General features: G+C 42.5%; 1 protein-coding gene across 1 annotated transcript in view; it reads left to right on the top strand.

The window, feature by feature from the left end:
• The window catches only part of CEBPZ (CCAAT enhancer binding protein zeta), a 348,861-nt gene that overhangs the window by 193,059 nt on the left and 137,220 nt on the right, over positions 1-18,582 (top strand). The window contains exon 8 of the mRNA XM_033935900.1: positions 14,230-14,295. Coding sequence (XP_033791791.1) covers positions 14,230-14,295 — 66 coding nt within the window. The remainder of the gene's footprint in view (positions 1-14,229; positions 14,296-18,582) is intronic.

Raw genomic sequence — 18,582 nt, 5'->3', positions numbered from 1 at the left:
CAGGAAGCCTGCTACTCGACAATGCTACTCCCAAAAGTGGACTAGATTCTCTTCCTGGTGTGTTTCTAATCGTAAGGAGCCTCAGCGAGCCTCCCTATCTTCTGTATTGGACTATCTTCTACACCTGTCTCAGTCTGGCCTCAAGTCTACATCTATACGAGTCCACCTGAGTGCTATTGCAGCTTTCCATCAGCCTCTCCAAGGAAAACCTCTCTCGGCTCATCCTGTCGTTTCCAGATTTATGAAAGGACTTTTCCATGTCAATCCTCCTCTCAAACCTCCTCCAGTGGTTTGGGATCTTAATGTGGTTCTTTCTCATCTTATGAAACCTCCTTTTGAACCTCTCAACAAGGCTCCTCTGAAGTTTCTCACTTGGAAAGTGGTTTTTCTGGTGGCCCTCACATCTGCTCACAGGGTCAGTGAGCTTCAGGCCTTGGTGGCGGATCCACCTTTCACAGTATTCCATCATGACAAGGTGGTCCTCCGCACTCATCCGAAATTCCTGCCTAAAGTGGTCTCTGAATTTCATCTCAACCAATCCATTGTTCTTCCGGTGTTTTTTCCAAAGCCTCATTCTCATCCTGGAGAATCAGCTCTTCACACTCTGGACTGTATACGTGTTTTGGCTTTCTACTTGGATCGCACCAAACCACACAGAACTGCTCCTCAACTTTTCGTCTCCTTTGATCCAAACAAGTTGGGACGGCCTGTATCGAAGCGCACCATCTCCAACTGGATGGCGGCTTGTATCTCTTTCTGCTATGCCCAGGCTGGATTACCCCTTCTCTGTAAGGTCACAGCCCATAAGGTCAGAGCAATGGCGGCCTCTGTAGCCTTCCTCAGATCGACACCGATTGAGGAGATTTGTAAGGCTGCCACTTGGTCCTCGGTTCATACTTTCACCTCTCATTATTGTCTGGATACTTTCTCCAGACGGGATGGACAGTTTGGCCAAACAGTGTTACAAAATTTATTCTCCTAAGTTGCCAGCTCTCCCACCATCCCATTGAGGTTAGCTTGGAGGTCACCCACTAGTGAGAATACCTGCCTGCTTGTCCTGGGATAAAGCAATGTTACTTACCGTAACAGTTGTTATCCAGGGACAGCAGGCAGCTATTCTCACGTCCCACCCACTTCCCCAGGGTTGGCTTCTCTGCTAGTTACCTGAACTGAGGAGACACGCCTCGACCATCGGGCGGGAAGGCACTGGCGCATGCGCGGTGCGGGCATCTCGAAACTTCTGAGTTTCTTCAAGCAAAATATGCTTGTGAGACATCCGTATCGGAGCTCTGTCGGATGACATCACTCCACTAGTGAGAATAGCTGCCTGCTGTCCCTGGATAACAACTGTTACGGTAAGTAACATTGCTTTCTTTTCCTCAGCCATTGAGTTTGATTTGGCTGTAGTGATCTTTCCATCGATGTCCTGGCCCAGGGGTCGGCAACCTGCGGCTCGCGAGCCACATGCGGCTCTTTCGCCACGTAGGTGCGGCTCAGAACAGTGCTTCTGACGACCTCACACTGTTCAAAATCCCTCTTATTTTTTCACATCTTCCAGAATGACGCTGCTGCTTCCGACGTGGTACGCTCGGCTGATGCGCGCGCTGTTGGCTGTGCCGGTCCTCTGCCCCCCTCTTAAGTCAATTTCTGTTCCGGGGCAGAGGAGCAGCACAGCCAACAGCGCACATCTCAGCAGCGCGGTATCGCGCTGAAAGCAGCAGCGTCTTACTGGAAGATGTGAAAAATAAGAGGGATCTTGAACAGTGGGAGATATGGTTCAGAGTGTTGCAACTAAGAAACCAGTGATAGTTTTGTGCATCGGCCGCTTGAGGAGAAAGAAGGGCTGGGAAGAGCAAAACGGAGGTTTTCTGAGCCATTGGAGGCTTCTTCTGGATTGGGAAGAGCAGATAAGAAAGGCCCCAGCTCTGCCTGAGCTTGGGACCGGATTGGGCAACATCCGCTGACATCATCATATCTCAAACCCCCTTGTCTACCCATTGCGGCTCTTTGTAAATCTTGGGTCAAACATTTAGGAAAAAATGGCTCTTTGCTTTAAAAAGGTTGCTGACCCCTGTCCTGGCCATTAACAGGGTTTAAAAAGTGCTACAGGTGCCAAAGGCAAATTTCTATCACTGACCCCCCAAAGTTGGTGCTTGCAGTACCTTTGCCCGGAGCACCGTGTAGAATCTTGTGTTTGGTGTTCTACCTGCAAAAACGATCCATCAAGAGCCAGAAACTTCAGCAAGAAAAATTGGTTGGCACCGGCATTAACACAGAGAAGAGGTCACAACCTTCAACGTTGAAGGCATCAACACTGGCGTTGGAAGACATCGCTCTGTCTGGTAAGCCAGCTAAGAAGCCGCCAGCTTCCCAACAAGTGTCGCAGGTCACCCTTGCATCGAGTCCCTTGATGCTGACCAAGCGACGACCTCTCTTGCACCCTGCCTTCTACATCAAGGTTTGCATCCTCTTCGAGGTCACCCTTTCCGAGGCAAAATGTGGCATCGATGGTATCGGCAGAAAGACCAAAGGTACAGTTCTTTCACTCTGTGAAAAGCTCGATATGTTTTTCCAAGTGAGTGATATGTTTAAACTTCTTACCATGACATTCACTCCTTCGGTACTGACCCAGCCTGAGCATAAAGCCACCAGGTCCTGTGGTACCGACACTGGCTCTTCAGAGCTGCATCAATGTTCCACGCCCAATGTAGGCCATCTCATTGCAGGTCCAGCTCTCCATCAAGGCCCTACTCCAGTTCATCAAGGCATCGCCACTCTTCCTCCTCATCTCAACGCTCCAATTCCAGTAAGCAATGTTCGTCTTCAGGAGCATCAAAAAGAAAGCATCACACTCCCTCACGGTCTTCAAAGCGTAAAAGAGTGTCACCTCTTTCATCATCCTCATCATCAGATCAACACCAGGCTCAATGGCACCATCGATCTTCCCAATGCACTCTTTCACCAAAACCCTTTTATGACTCTGACTTAGTCTGATTCAGCTGAAGTCTTACCTGAGTCTACAACGGAGGCTTATACTACCTTGGAAAAGTCTCCACAAAAGTCTTTACCAAGTGCTAAATCTCCTACCAAGAGACTTTCTTTTACCAAATTTATTCGCCAGTTGGGCAAAGAGCTACCAGTCAAGCTAGAAGCTGATTCTGCCTACAGGGCTGAATATTTGGAGGCCTTAGATTATGATGAACCTCCTAAAGAACTAACTTCTTAGACTAACTTTGCATGGTATACTCAAGGAGACTCTTCACAAAAACTGGGAAACGCCCTTAACCATAACAGTGGCTCCCAGAAAATTGGACTCTATATAAAACAATTTCTTTTCCGGGTTTTGATAAAGCACAGTTTCAGCATCAGTCCCTAGTGGTAGAGTCAACTTTGAAAAAATCTAATCCATCGAAAGTCTATGCCTTAGTGCCACCAGGGCATGAAGGATGCACTATGGACAAATTTGGGCATCGCCTGTACCAAAATTCCATGCTAGCGAATAGAGTTCTAAATTATAATTTCTATATTTCCTACTATATAAGGCACCTTGTTAAGAAATTGCCTTCTTTTGATAGATACATTCCTCCACAACATTTGCAGGAATTTAATCATATTTCTCGTACCTTTGTCCTAGCTAGAAGATATATGCAAAGATCTGCTTATGATATATTTAAATTATCTTCCAGAGCATCAGCTATGTCAGTAGAAATGAGACATCTTGCAAGGCTACAAGTCTCAGGTATGAACATCAGTTTTCAGGATAGATTAGCGAACATTCCCTGTTTGGGAGATGAGCTGTTTGGTGACTCTATTGAAAATGCCACACAATAGATTAGCGTCCAAGAAAAGGATCTGGGTATCATCGTAGACAATATGGTGAAACCCGCCGAATGTGTAGCGACGGCCATAAAAAGCAAACAGGATGCTAGGAATTATTAAAAAAACAGATGGTTAACAAGACTAAGAATGTTATAATGCTCCTGTATTGCTGCATGGTGCAACCTCATCTGGAGTATTGCGTTAATTTCTGATCCCCTTATCTCAAGAAAGATATAGAGGCGCTGGAAAATTCAAAGAAGAGCGACCAAGATGGCAAAGGGGATGGAGCTCCTCTCGTATGAGGAAAGACTAAAACGGTTAGGGCTCTTCAGCTTGGAAAAGAGACAGCTGAGAGGAGATATTATTGAAGTCTACAAAACCCTGAGTGGAGTAGAACGGGTACAAGTGGATCGATTTTTCACTCTGTCAAAAATTACAAAGACATGGGGACACTCAATGAAGTTACTCAAAGAAGTTACTTTTAAAACCAATAGGAGGAAATTTTTTTTCACTCAGAGAATAGTTAAGCTCTGGAACGTGTTGCCAGAGGTTGTGGTAAAAGCGGATAGCTTAGCTGGTTTTAAGAAAGGTTTAAACAAGTTCCTGGAGGAAAAGTCTACAGTCTGTTATTGAGAAAGACATGGGGGAAGCCACTGCTTGCCCTGTATTGGTAGCATGGAATATTGCTGCTCTTTGGGTTTAGGTCAGGTACTAGTGATCTGGATTGGCCACCGTGAGAACGGGTTACTGGGTCTGACCCAATAAGGCTATTCTTATGTTTTTACTGATCATGAGAAACTTTGGGATACTTTGGTTAATTCCAAGCCTCAGCCTTCAACTTCTAAATGTTTTAAGCCTTTTTCAGATCAAAGACATTTTTCTTCAAAACTAGCTGCTTTTCCTAGACTGCAGGAGAAAAAGCAAAAACAATCAGCAGCTCCTCCAAAGCCTGCTCAGTCTTTTTGATGGACTTCTAGAGACCATAGCCGCTGTTCCTATTTCTTAGCCTCTTCTTCAACCAATTGAAGGTTGGCTCCAGCTGTATTATCTCCGTTGTGAACTGATAACCACAGACCTCTGGGTGCTAAAAGTCATTCGAGAGGGATACTCTCTTCACTTCATCAATATGCCTCCAGATCATCCTCCAAGAGAGTCTTCTTTCAACACTCAGCAGACGTCCCTTCTTCTTTGGGAGATAGAATCCCTCCTTCTCAATGCTATAGAGGAGGTTTCACCTGCGCACAGAAACCGGTGGGTTTACTCCCGGTATTTTCTCATCCCAAAGAAGACAGGAGATCTGCGTCCAATCTTAGACATCAGGTACCTCGACATGTTTCTAGTGAAGGAAAAGATTCAGATGTTGTCCCTGGCAACTTTATATCCCCTCTTAGATTGCAACAACTGGCTATTCTCTCTTTATCTCAAAGAGGCTTATACTCACATTCCAGTGACTCCGACCTCCAGAAAATTCCTCGGATTTCAGATGGTATAGCACCATTATCAATACAAGGTTCTGCCCTTTGGCTTTGCATCCTCCCCCCCCCACAAGTGCCTGATGGTAGTGGCAGGGGCATTGCGATATCAAGGTCCTCCAGGTGTTCCCCTAACTGGACGATTGGCTGATCAAATATCCAACCTCTCAAGGGGTGATTGCAGTGATTTGCTTAACAATTCTCTTCCTTCAGCAGTTGGGTTTCAAAATCAATTTTCTCATATCCCAACTTCAACACTCTCAGAATCTGCAATTTATTGGAGCTCTGCTAGACATCATTCATCTCAGAACGTTTCTCCCTCAGCAAAGACTAGAAAATTTGATTCAGCTTTGCACACAGATTTCTCACTTGCCATCCCTCTCAGCCAGGAAAATGATGGTATTACTGGGTCACATGGTTTCCATGGTGCATGTTACTCCATTTGCGAGATTTAATCTTAGGATGCCTCAATGGACTTGCGTTTCAGTTGTCTCAAGCTCTTGAACCACTGTTTTACACATTACCATCACTTCTTCACTTTGACTATCTCTGCAGTGGTAGATGAACTCGTCCAGAGGAAGTAGTAGGGCAGAGTATGGTACTGGGGTTTATGAAAGGATTGGACAATTTCCTGCTGGAAAATGGGATAGAAGGGTATATAGAGAGGATTACTGCACAGGTCCTGGACCTGCTGGGCCGCTGCGTGAGCGGGCTGCTGGGCACGATGGACCTCAGGTCTGACCCAGCGGAGGCATTGCTTATGTTCTTATGTCCAATCTTTCCAGAGGAATGCTGTTCCACACACCTCCACATCAGAATGTTCTGACAACGAACTCATCCATCTATGCTTGGGGAGCTCATCTGGATGGTCTTCGCACTCAAGGTCATTGGTCTGCCCAGGACCGCCTTTGCCATATCAATCTGTTGGAACTCTGAGGTATCTACAATGCTCTCAAGTCTTTTCAGCACATTACCAACCATGTCCTTCTTATCCGCACGGATAATCAGGTCGCAATATATTACATAAACAAGTAAAGCGGCATGGGTTCTCTCCGTCTTTGTCAGGAGGCCCAAAATATTTGTACCTGGGCAATTGCTCACAACATATACCATATTTTTTGCTACATAAGTCGCACCTGACCATAAGATGAACCCTAGATTTAGAGAAGGAAAACAAGAAAAAAACACATTCTGAACCATTTCCCTGCCAGGCTTTGCACCCTGTCCCCCCTGCCAGGCTCTGTACCCTCTCCCCCCTGGTGATCTAGTGGTAGGCCAGGTCAGGGCACAGAGCAGGCAGGCTCCATACCCCCATGTGCCCCCCAGTACCTTAAATCATCTCCATACCCCTATGTACCTTAAATTTTCCCTCCATAACCCCACGTGTCCCCCAGTACCTTAAATCATCCCCCATACAACCACATGCCCCCAGTACCTTAAATCATCTCCATACCCCCATGTACCTAAATTTTCCCTCCATAACCCCACGTGTCCCCCAGTACCTTAAATTATCCCCCATACAACCACATGCCCCCCAGTACCTTAAATCATTTCCCCATACCCCAGTACCTTAAATCATACCCCCAAGTGCCCCCTAATACCATAAATCATCCCCCCATACAACCACATGCTCCCCCCATTTGGAGATCGGCACAGGCCCAGGCGGGAGCACGAGGGCTTGCTCCTGATCTCTTCGCTTCTAGCCTGTGATGCCGCTGGCCCGGAAATACGCTGGCCCACCAGATACGACAACAGCGAGCGGGCGGGCTGGTTTTAAAGATTCAGTGGTAGTGGTTTTGTTTTTTTTTAAAAAATATGAGGCGGCAGGGGTTTAAAAAGATGTGGCGGCAAGAGGGGGGGTTAAAAAGATGCGGCAGCGGGCTTAACAAATTTGTATCTTTGCTTCATAAGACACACTTACATTTCCACCCCCTTTTTGGGGGTGGAAAAAGTGAGTCTTATGGAGTGAAAAATATGGTACATTCAAGGAGAAAAGAATTGTCTTGCAGACAAACTCATCAGGTTTCTTCAGCCACACGAGTGGACATTCAACTGCAGTTCTGCATCACATCTCTCAGTGGGGGACTCCTCAGATAGAATTGTTTGTGGCCCCCCTCAACCACAAGCTTCCCCAGTTTTGCTCCAGGCAGTTTTGGTCGGCTCCGAGCTGGGGAAGATATGTAGGGAGAGTTAAGACCTCGGGCACTGACCTGTTCCCCGATTGCAGTGGCTTGGGGGAGGGCAGTGGGGAAGGGAAGCAGATTGGGGACCCCTGCTTTAGGCAAGGACAGATTGCGGGCCGCAAAATAGTCCCTGGGGGGGCCGCATGTGGCCCACGGCCGCGTGTTTGAGACCGCTGGTATACAGATTTAAAAAAGGGAAATGCGTTAATGAAATCATTAGGTTCAATCTAGCCATTTATTTCTGCATGAATTTAAACAACTAAAAAAAAAGATAAATATAGCTCATCCAGTCATACAAGTCTACAGCACCTCTAATAATATTTTGATCACTATATTCCTTCCTGAGGTCTCACTGAGGATATGAAATAGTTGCAATCCCCACTTCCAAACCTCTTCCACATAATTTGAAGGAGACCTGTGTGATCGCACTACAGCAAAATAAAAAAGTAGCAGATAAAAATCAAAGTGAGAGCTAGGCAAAACAGTTTAGATAAAAATGCAGGTAATAATTAGCAATGTATTAAAAATATTTTATTTTTATTTGCTTATAATGTCATTTGAAAGCTGTTTGATGTTAATACAGCTTTAATTTAATTCATTATAGTGTGTGTGGGGGGGACAACACCTACATCAACAGTAAAGTTAGCATAGGATCATTAAATCCAGTGGCGTACCTAGTATATATGACAGCCAGTGCTGATCATTTTTTAATAACCCCCTCCTCTATATAAAAAAAGTTATTTTTAGTAATAATCCATGAGTTACACAACAAGGGTGCACCTAGAAAAAGGCAGCATCTTAAACACTGCAGCGAGCACTGGAACACCAACACATGCATTGTAAAACTAAACAAGCCAGATCCTGCACAGTCAATTGATCCTGTACAGTCATTGCTAACAGAAACCCATGTCCTTTTCATACACACAGAACAGAGATACACCCTCGCCTAATATGGAATAATCACAAACTAAAAATAGAAATATGTAGACAAAAGTTAAACTGAAACGCCAATAAACCAGACTCTGCATACAATGCAACACCACAGAAACAGTGACACGTACCCTAATACTGTGCAAAATATAAAGACAGTAGATGTAAATTTGAAAAAACTGCTACATAACAATCACCACTTTACAAATTAACAAATATAAATAAAACAGGGAAGAGAGAAATAAGAAAATACCATTTTATTGGACTAATCCATTTTTCAACTAGTAGTAATTAACTTTCAGAGGCCAATTCTTTCTTCAAGACAGTACATTATACTGCTGTTATGGTATCCTGTCCTGACCTGAGGAAAGGGGTTTAGTCCCCAAAAAACTGCCTTATTTCCATTTTCTATTGATAAACTTTAATCAATACAGTTACAATACTACTTGATTCTACAACAAATTTTTTTTCCACCTTTTGTCGTTTCTGCTTTAATCATCTTCTCTTCACTCTCTTCTTTCTATTCAGCGGTTGTCCTCGCTCCCTTTCATGCAACATCTGTCCTCTCTCTTTGCCCCTTCCACCCAGCCTCTGCCCTCTCTCTCTCCCCCTTGCATCCACTGTCCACCCTCTCTGCCCTTTCCATCCAGTGTCCGCCCTCTCTCTGTTCCATATGGCATCTTCCCTCTTTCTATGTCCCAATAAACTGTATATCCTTTGCCCTTTCTCTCCTTTGAACTCTGTGACCTTTGTACTTTGTACTCCTGTGCCCTTTCCATTTCAGCTTCACCCCCTCTCCATTTTTTTTGTCTCCACCATTTCCCCTATGCTCTGGCACCTCTATCCCCTTTTCTCTCCCCATGCCCTGGCATCTCTCTCCTCTCCTTCCATCTCTCCCTTCCACTCCATTATCTGGCATCTCTTCTCCTTCCTTTCTCTCCTTCCTTTCACTTGGTCTGGCATCTGTCTCCTCCCCCTCCCCCCATATGACCTGACATCTCTCCCCCCTCCATGGTCTGGTAGCTCCTTTCCCTCCCTCCTATGGTCTTGGCATCTCTTTCCTCTCCTCTCCCTTCCCTGGTCTTCCTTCTCCCCTCTCTCTCCCCAATTGTGTGCAGCAGCAGCACTTCTCTTCCTTTCCCCCCCCTCCCTAATTGGATGTTGCAGCAGCATTTCTCTTCCCATCCCTCCCCTCATGCCCTGGAATCTCTCTCCTCTCCTATGTCTCCCTCTGCTTCCTTGCTCTGGCACCTTTCTTTCCTTTCCCTCTGGTCTGGCATTTGTCTCCTTAGTTTCCCTTCCCCCATGCCCTGGCATTTCACTCCTCTCCCCTACCCCCTCCATTATCTTGTAATCTCCACTCCTTCCTTTCTCTCCCTCCTTCCTTCCTTTCCCCTGGTCTGGCATCTGTCTCCTTCTCCCCCCCCCCCATAGTCTGGTATCTCCTTTCTTTTCCCTCCCTCCTATGGACTTGGCATCTCTTTCCTCTCCTCTCCTTTCCCTAGTCTTCCTCCCCCCCCATTGGGTGCAGCAGCAGCATTTCTCTCCCCCCTAATTGGGTGCAGCAGTAACAGCATTTCTCTCCCCCATCTCTTCTCCCCCCCCGCCTCGGTCGGCAGATTCGCTACAGGCTAAGGCAGGAGATAGGTCAGCGACGGAGCTAAGCTTACAACTTGGAGCTTTTCCTTGCTTCGGGCTTTCCTCGCTGCTGGGTCCTGCCTTCATGGAAACAGAAAGTAGGCAGGACCCGGTAGCGAGGAAGACCCGAAGCAAGCAAGAACACCAAGTTGTAAGCTTTCCTCCCTGCCCTATCTCCCGCCTTAGCCTGTAGCGAATCTGTTTCTCGGACCTGCTTCATTTCTCTTCGGTACCTTCTCCCTCCGTTAGCCAGCAGCTGTTACTGAAGCACGCAGCTGCAAGCTTCCGCCTCTCCTCTTTCCGATTGGTTTCGCTTTGTGCAGGAGCGTCTTGTGCGATAAGCTGCAGAACAAAAGTAAACACGACGTCGGGGTTCTTCCTGTTTGTGCACTGGCTCATAATGAGCCTGCAGCCCCTGCCTCCAATTGCGACTGTAAAAATCGACCAGCAGTAGGAAAATTGTTTAAAAAAGTAAAGCTGAAAACCCTTTTTTGGCGCTTAAAAAAAAAATAAAAAGTCAGGCAGAGGCGAATTTGCAGCCAAGATGACAGCCGGGCGCTCACCTAATCTAGCCGTGCGGGGCGCCCGGCTGAAAGGCGCTGGGGAGAACACTGCACACACCCCCGGTACCTTTTTTAATCCTGGTGGTCCAGTGGAGTATCGACGGGAGCAAGCTTTTCGCGCTCCTACCCCTCCCTCGCTCGATGGCTTGGCTGCCTCACCATATCTTGTGGCCAGCAGTGCACAAGGCAAGAGCGAGCTTTTGCGCTCCAGCCTGGCCCCGTGCTACTCCCTGAATGACTGCCATCAGTTCTCACATGTGGCAGTGAATTAGATCCCTCCTGTTCCAGCCAACCACTAAACCACCAAAGAGGGAGTAGAGTGCAGAGCCTGGCAGGGAGGGCGGACAGGGTGCAGAGCCTGGCAATGAGTATGGGGGTTGGATGCAGAGCCTGGTATATTTGATTAAATATATCACAATTTAGTTCCGAATATTTTTTTTCTTGTTTTCCTCCTCGAAACCTAGTTGCGTCTTACGGTCAGGTGTGTCTTATAGTGGGGACAGGGTGCAGAGCCTGGCAGGGAGGGCGGACAGGGTGCAGAGCCTGGCAAGGAGTATGGGATTGGGTGTAGAGCCTGATACACTGCTGGACCACCAAGATTAAAAAAGGTACTGGAAATGGGGGGGGGGGTAAAAAATTGTTATATTCGCTCCATAATATGCACAGACATTTCCACCCACTTTGGGGGGGGGGGGGGAAGTGCGTCTTATGGAGCAAAAAATATGGTAATTCTAGACTATCTCAGTGAGTTTTTTTCCATTGAAGAAAATAGTTAAAACAGAAAAAGAAGGTTAGTTGATACAGAAAGTTCAGGTAATTCTACTAAGCTGGTTAAGAAATACTGTAGCAGCATCTTATTTTGAAAAAGTTAAGGGAGTCATTTATTAATGGTTAATACACAACAATGCTGCTATTATGTTATCCGCCACTTAGCTGCTGCTGATTTTTAAACAGCCTGATAAAAGATTTTAAAGTGACATTTTAATTTCTGTAACTGCTTGTTTAAAGGAGGAATGATATGTCCAAGCTTAGCACTTTACACACTGTTCACTTATTGAAATTAGTATGGATGCTAAAATCCTTTCATATTAAATATCATAGATGGTATTATTTTATATTTAAATATTTTTATTGTTGAACCAAACATAGTGTATGTACAGACAGGCCAAAATTCAAACATAGCGCATGTACAGATATGCCAAGTTCAGCAATCGCAGTATTTCCATACACATCCTGCAACACCCCAAACACACCCTCCACCCCCCTAACTCACCACCCCAAACATTGCAGAAATAACATAGTCCACTAGTGCACAGCTGTACTACAGTGGAGTTAAAAGTTCAGAAGCCTGCTGCGGGCCAAAGGTGTTAATGTGGACCAAAGCAGTTCCCATGTGGCCTGGAACTGTTGATTTTCCAAGGAATCAAAGTCCAAGATCCTGTAACGCTCCTCCATTGTCTGAAAGTGTATTATATAAGAGCGCCACAGCTGTGTGGTATTATTTTTAAAGCAGGACTAGATAAATATTATTTTAAGTCTGAATTCTGATATGTATTAATGCAACAATACCCTTCAAGAAAAAGGTGTGATAAATACATAATAACAAATAAGAAGATAATAACATAACAGTCCACTTGTATACCACTATACCTCTCAGTTCTAAGCGGTTCATAAGAACCAAAGAAACTGTACATATACAGTGAACTACAAGTTTTGATATTAAAATTTATCCAAAAAAAATGTGTCTTCAAACCTGATTCTTTTACTGTAGTATTTTTTGTATCTACTTTTGCTATCAAATGTGTAACTTTTTTTCTCACTATCACAATGGGTCTATCTTGTTAATTTTGTAGTGCCTGACCTGAAGGTTTCCTCATGCTCCTTTGGGCTTCTAGTTTGGTTAATATTGAAGGGCACCATGAATTCTGATTCACAGTTACACATTGTTTTCACCCTCTCCAGTTCACTACATCCATTCTTAGCCACAGTTCTCAGCCAGGAGCTATGCCACAGGGAACTGCAATTGTGAACCCTGAGATCAGCCATTAACGGTGCCATTAGTAGAATCTGACCTTAAGTGCCATGTGTTTCCTAGTGTAAAATCAGACACAGCATTTAATGAATGCAAAATGTGTGCTAAGCTTTAGTAAAAGGGCCCCAAAATTTGTAGCTGAGACAGTTAAGACTGAGACAGTTAAGAATAAAGTGACTTGCCCAGGGAACAGCAGTGAAAGAAGCAGGGTTTGACTTCCTTGTTTCTCACCCTTCTGTTCTATCTCTAGATTGCTTCTCCACTAAAGATGAAAAGGAAGAAGAAAAAATTTAACTCTTTTTTTTTTTTTGCTTATAGTATGTTTTAACTTAAAATTTGAGCCCTTCTTTTTTTCCCTTGAATGAGGAGGCATTGCCATGCTTTTAATGTTTCTGAAATGAGCCCTGCATGTATGATAAACAAGAGGGCCTGAAGTGGAGTGAAGTGAAATAAATTGTTTTGTGCATATATACTGATCTTGTGGGAAGTATGAAACCAAAATGGAGCTGGGCTTCTTTAATCTGAGATTTCTGTGTAATTGTTAGATTCATATAATAAAAAAACAAAGGGTGGCAAAGAGTGGAAAAGCCACAAATTAACAGGATGGGAGCAGGAGTTCAAAATAAAATCATTCCCCCTCCTCCCTTTTTATCAAGTTGTGCTAGAGGTTTTTAGTGCGGGCCTGCGAGGTAAGTGCTCTGATGCTCATAAGAATTATATGAGCGTCAAAGTATTTACTGTGCTTGCCCCCGCTAAAATCCTCTAGCTAAGCTTGATAAAAGGGACCCTTTATTAAGAATTCTTTAAAAAAATAAGTCAGCAAAATCCAAGTGAGTGGATATACTAAGGATCCAACACAGTCCGTGTTTCGGCAGCCTATATTTTCCTCAGGAGTCTGTGTATCCTGTGCTGCACCATATAAAATTGTGTAAATAGAGTAAAAGTCAGGTTGTTATGCACAATAGTGCACTATTCTGCTACATTTAATATAATAGAAAATGGGGTATTTAGATGATAACTATGAGATGTATAATAAGCATTTCTAATTGATTTTAAACTGTTATAATAACAAAATCAAGCTCTATAATCAATTAATAATGTTTGTTTCTACCATACCTACCAATGACTAACTGTCATATGATTCATTGAAAGTTTTAGTAAATATATTTATTGGCAGCATTATCAATTAATGAATTATATAAATTATAATTTTTTTTACAAAATTTTAAAAGATAAAAAATAGTCATTGGTAGGTAGTGGTGGGCATAAATGATAAAAATCTACTTGACAGGAACTCATAAGAGGTTCCAAAGATCGATGTCCACACACTGATGATATGCCCACCACTAGTTTCATTGCTCAAAGAAAAAAGTAAGAAGTATGATATGGTAGAAACGAACATTATTAATTGATAGAGCTTGATTTTGTTATTATAACAGTTTAAAATCAATTAGAAAATGCTTATTATACATCTCATATTTATCATCTAAATACCCCATTTTCTGTTATCTAATGTCTCATATGGGGTGGATGTTTTAAGGCTTTATTCTGTGATACAATTCATATAATAGCATGTTTTTTCTTTAATACAGAGAATACCCACAATGTAATGAGACCAAAATGGAAACTTTTCATGAATGATGTGTGCAGTTATGCTGGTAAGATGCATCTTTTGAAATTTCAAAATAAGTAATTCACATGCTGGAATAATATAACATGATCAGCATATAGCATGCTTGATGCTACAAAATATTGAGAAACTTGTAAAGATATTCTTACTGTGACCAGATAGTAACTTTGGTCTTCTTACATAATTTTGGGACAGAACAATGGTCCATCTAGCTCAGTATCCTGATTTCAACAGTGGCAATTCAGGTCACAAGTATCTGGTAGAATATCAGATAGTAGGAAGATTTTGTGCTACAAATCCCAGTATCTTGCAAACAATCTAATTTGAAAATTAAAAAAAAGAAGGGGAAAAAGTGGTCAGAAAAAGTTTTTTTAGTTCATAAGAAATTTTTAGCTCATATTTAAAATTATTTTTCTTTCCCGGATTATAAATAAAGATTTTGTGAAATATTCTGAAAATGTGTGAATATTTTAAAAGGTCAGAAAACAAATTATAGGTAATACTTGCTTATTAGACTAACCAAATGAATCTGAAGCCAGCTTTCTCCATCAGGTCAGTAAGAAGGCAGGACAATACTGGAACTGTAGTCACAGATATCTAATCTACAGTAGGTTCTTATACTCCACTAGGCAAATACAAGCAAAAATATCCAACGGAACTGCAGTGAGGTGTCAAATAACGAAAAAAGGAAAAAACTACAGGAATGGTATACAAGATGCCAAGTCTTTTAGTCAATAAACATAAATATGAAAAAAACCAGTTTGTATTCAACATTTTGGTCCAAGAAGTAGATAAACCAGGTCCTGGTTCATCTACCTCTTGGACCATATGTTGTATACCAATTGGTTTTTGTTCATATTTATGTTTATTGACTAAAGACTTGGCATTTTGTACACCATTCCTGCAGTTTTTTCCTTTTTTCTTATATTCCACTACCATCATTAAGATTTGGTGTGGATAACAAAGAACATAAACCCAAAACAGGAGGAATTACTTTTTAAGTATCATAAGATATACAACAATCAGACAGAAGTCATGCAAAACTCATGTTACTAATTCTAAACAGATGTATTTTCTCTCTGAAAAATTATATAAGAATCTATTTGTCTTATACTAAGAGGTAAATGATTCCATACTTTATCACTCAGTTAAGCAAATGTTTATTTCAGTTACTTCTTAGAGACATTTTTAATGGAAGTAAAATTTAGCTTAAGGCAACAGGTTACTTCTTGATGCGATAATGGTTATTGTGGATGGGCAGACTAGATAGGCCATTTGGCCTTTATCTGCCTCATGATTCTATGTTTCTATGAGAAAATTTATTTGGAATACATAGATAGTGTAGTAACCGATCTGAGAAAATACCATACATTGACTTATGGTACACTATTTTGAATTTTATCTGAGATCTTATAGGTAACCAGTGTAGTTTCTTCAATAAAAGGGATGCTCTTTCATATTTCTTAGTATAGAAAATTAATCTTGCCAGTATGTTATATCCTTTCTCACTGAGCTGATGGGAGGAAGGATAACTCCTGAAAGCTAGTCACAGATAGTCCAATAAAAAGGTATCACCTTTATTTGACCCTGTTTCTATGTATTTAAGTGTGTAACAAAAAAATGTACTGTGCCACATTAAAAAAAAAAAAAATTCAGTAACCTTGCTTTTCTTATTTTTGATGTCCTAAATAGCTGTGCTGCTGCTGACACAAGGCTGATTATTTTCAAAAGTGGTTGGCGTCATCCATTTGACTTATGAGCCTAGGCAATTGTTTTCACTTGCCTGAACTTAGAAATTCCTTTTGAATTTTAAGCATGATCTTTCCCTTTGTAGAAGACGAAATAATATCAGTGTGCTTAGGGTACATCACAAAGAGCAGGTTCTATTTTTTGGGGGGTGGAAGGGGGTTGGTGTTTTTTTTACTTTTGTATACCTCTCTTATATATTAACATAGTAAATGACAGTTGATGATAAGACTTGCACAGTCCATCCAGTCTGCCCAACAAGGTAGTCAGAGCCACACTGACCACTCTGCTTAGGTCTCAGCCACCTATGCTTAATCACTGGTTGACAAGTCTCCACCATGCTAACTAAATAGGTATTCAAACATGATAAGAGTCTTGGTTATAACCATATTTATTTCCCAAGTATTGCTGACGGTATTCAACTTACCAGTCAAAATGTCTTCCTCTTCCCCCTGAGCTGAACAGCACCTTTACTCTCAGCACACGACAATAAAGTGGTCTGCAACACAGGAGCTGCCGAAGCTTCATCTGTCTTTTGCCATTTGTGGGACACAGACCGTAGAAGTCTGTCTGGTTTCACCCTTAGTTTCACCCAGCATTACACCTCAGCAGCCATGTTACATGTCCATCCTCTGTGTTTATTCCATTCATTTTTAAATTTGCTCACCATTTTTGATTCTGCTATCTCTCCTGGAAGTACATTCTAGATATCCACTAACCTCTCAGTGAAAAAGTATTTCTTGATACTATCTCCTCGCGACTTCTGTTCATGTCTTGAAAAGTTTTTTTTGTCTATTGATACCTTTCGGGTACTTAAATGTCTGTAAAATATCACCCCTCTCTTTCTCCTTTTCTCTAGTGTATACATATTCAAGATTTTCAGTGTCTTCTCATATGTCTTATGACACAAACTCTACCATTCTTGTTACCTTCCTCTGACCCGCTTCAAGTTGTTTGGGTTTTTTAATGTCCTTGAAGAAATAAGGCCTCCAAAACTGGACACAGTACTCCAAGTAGGGCTTTACCAATAACTTGTATAAGGGTACCAACACCTCCTTTCTACTGCTGGTTATGCTTATCTATGCCGCTTAGTATTCTTTGGGCATCAGTCACCACCATCCTGTCACATTGTTTCTCCACCTTGAAATCTTCAGACCCTATCACCCCTAATGTTTCACTCATGATCTTTGCATATCAATCTGTTATCCCCTAGGGAATACTGCTGTTTTGGATTTCTTTACCCCAAAGTGCATCACTTTTCATTTCTTTGCATTAAATTTTTTAACATAATTTTTTAGTGAAAATTGTCATAGAAACAATACAATCAGAGAGCAGAACATGCCAGAACAGAACAAGAAGTACAGAAGATCTCTATAGCGGAGCTCCAACATTAAGAACAAAGTAGTGAGGACATAAGACCCACTGCGCACCATTCCCATCACAACCATCATTTTTTTTAGATTATCTCCCACAGGCTCACCCCACAATCAATCATCATGCATCCCACTCCACAACTAGCTCACCTGTCAGAACACACTAAACACCACTCATTCATACAAGCAACTACCTATGAACCAGCAACGGCCTAGGACCTATCCCAAGGGAGAAGCAGGGAGGCAGATAGTACCGCGCAGGTTCTTTTGCGGCCTAAGTAACTCCTCCATAAGTCTGTGAAGTCCCATGGCAGCAAAGCCCATGGAGGTCGTTCCAAAGAGCCACATAGCACATAAGGTCCAGTCTCTTGCAGGAGGAGAACCTCTGACATTCATATTGGGTGAGCAATGCCAGCTTCCCAAGCCAGTGATCATAAGAAGTCTCCGTATCTGAGACCCAATGCTGCAGTAAGAGACATTTAACTGCTAATTTAACTGATTCTCTGATCTATTGATCTACTGCTAATTCAACTTTTAAACTGTTGCCACTGAATCGGATTTACTGCCTCCCGATCCACTGCTAATTTAACTATTAATTAACTGCTGATACCGAATCAGATCTAATGCTATCTGACTCACTGCTAATTACTCAACCTAGAAACTGGGAGTAACAGAAACACCAAATAGTCATTAGGCCAAGAAGGAGTCACTCTAATCTGCAAGCATGAATTTCCTACTGATTTTACTAATCTATTTAATATGCGACAACATTAAGAATGTTAAGTCACTCTATCCAGAGCTACACTCAGCCCATTATCCTGATCTACCCATCAGGCTTATAATTAACCAACAGGAAGACAGAACAAACCATATCAAGGTAATCTCGAGCAACGGAAAACATCAACGTACCCTAAAAAACAAAAGGATAAGGGAAGTAAAACCTATCAGAACCACCACATCTACCAAACCTATCATATCTTAACACCAGATCTGTCAGGAATAAAGCATTCTTAATTAAAGATTGGATCATCAGCAAGAAAATAACCTGTCTGTTCCTAACAGAAACGTGGCTATTGTCTGAAGATGACCCAATAATAAATTATCTTTTACCAGATAATTTTAAAATTCACATGCTCAATCGTGATGGAAGAAGAGGCGGAGGCTTAGCAATTGTTGCTAAGGAAGGATTTGTAGTT

The sequence above is a fragment of the Geotrypetes seraphini genome, chromosome 3 (genome assembly GCF_902459505.1).
Source record: "Geotrypetes seraphini chromosome 3, aGeoSer1.1, whole genome shotgun sequence".
Taxonomy (NCBI): domain Eukaryota; kingdom Metazoa; phylum Chordata; class Amphibia; order Gymnophiona; family Dermophiidae; genus Geotrypetes; species Geotrypetes seraphini.
This window is presented reverse-complemented; position numbering and strand designations above follow the sequence as displayed.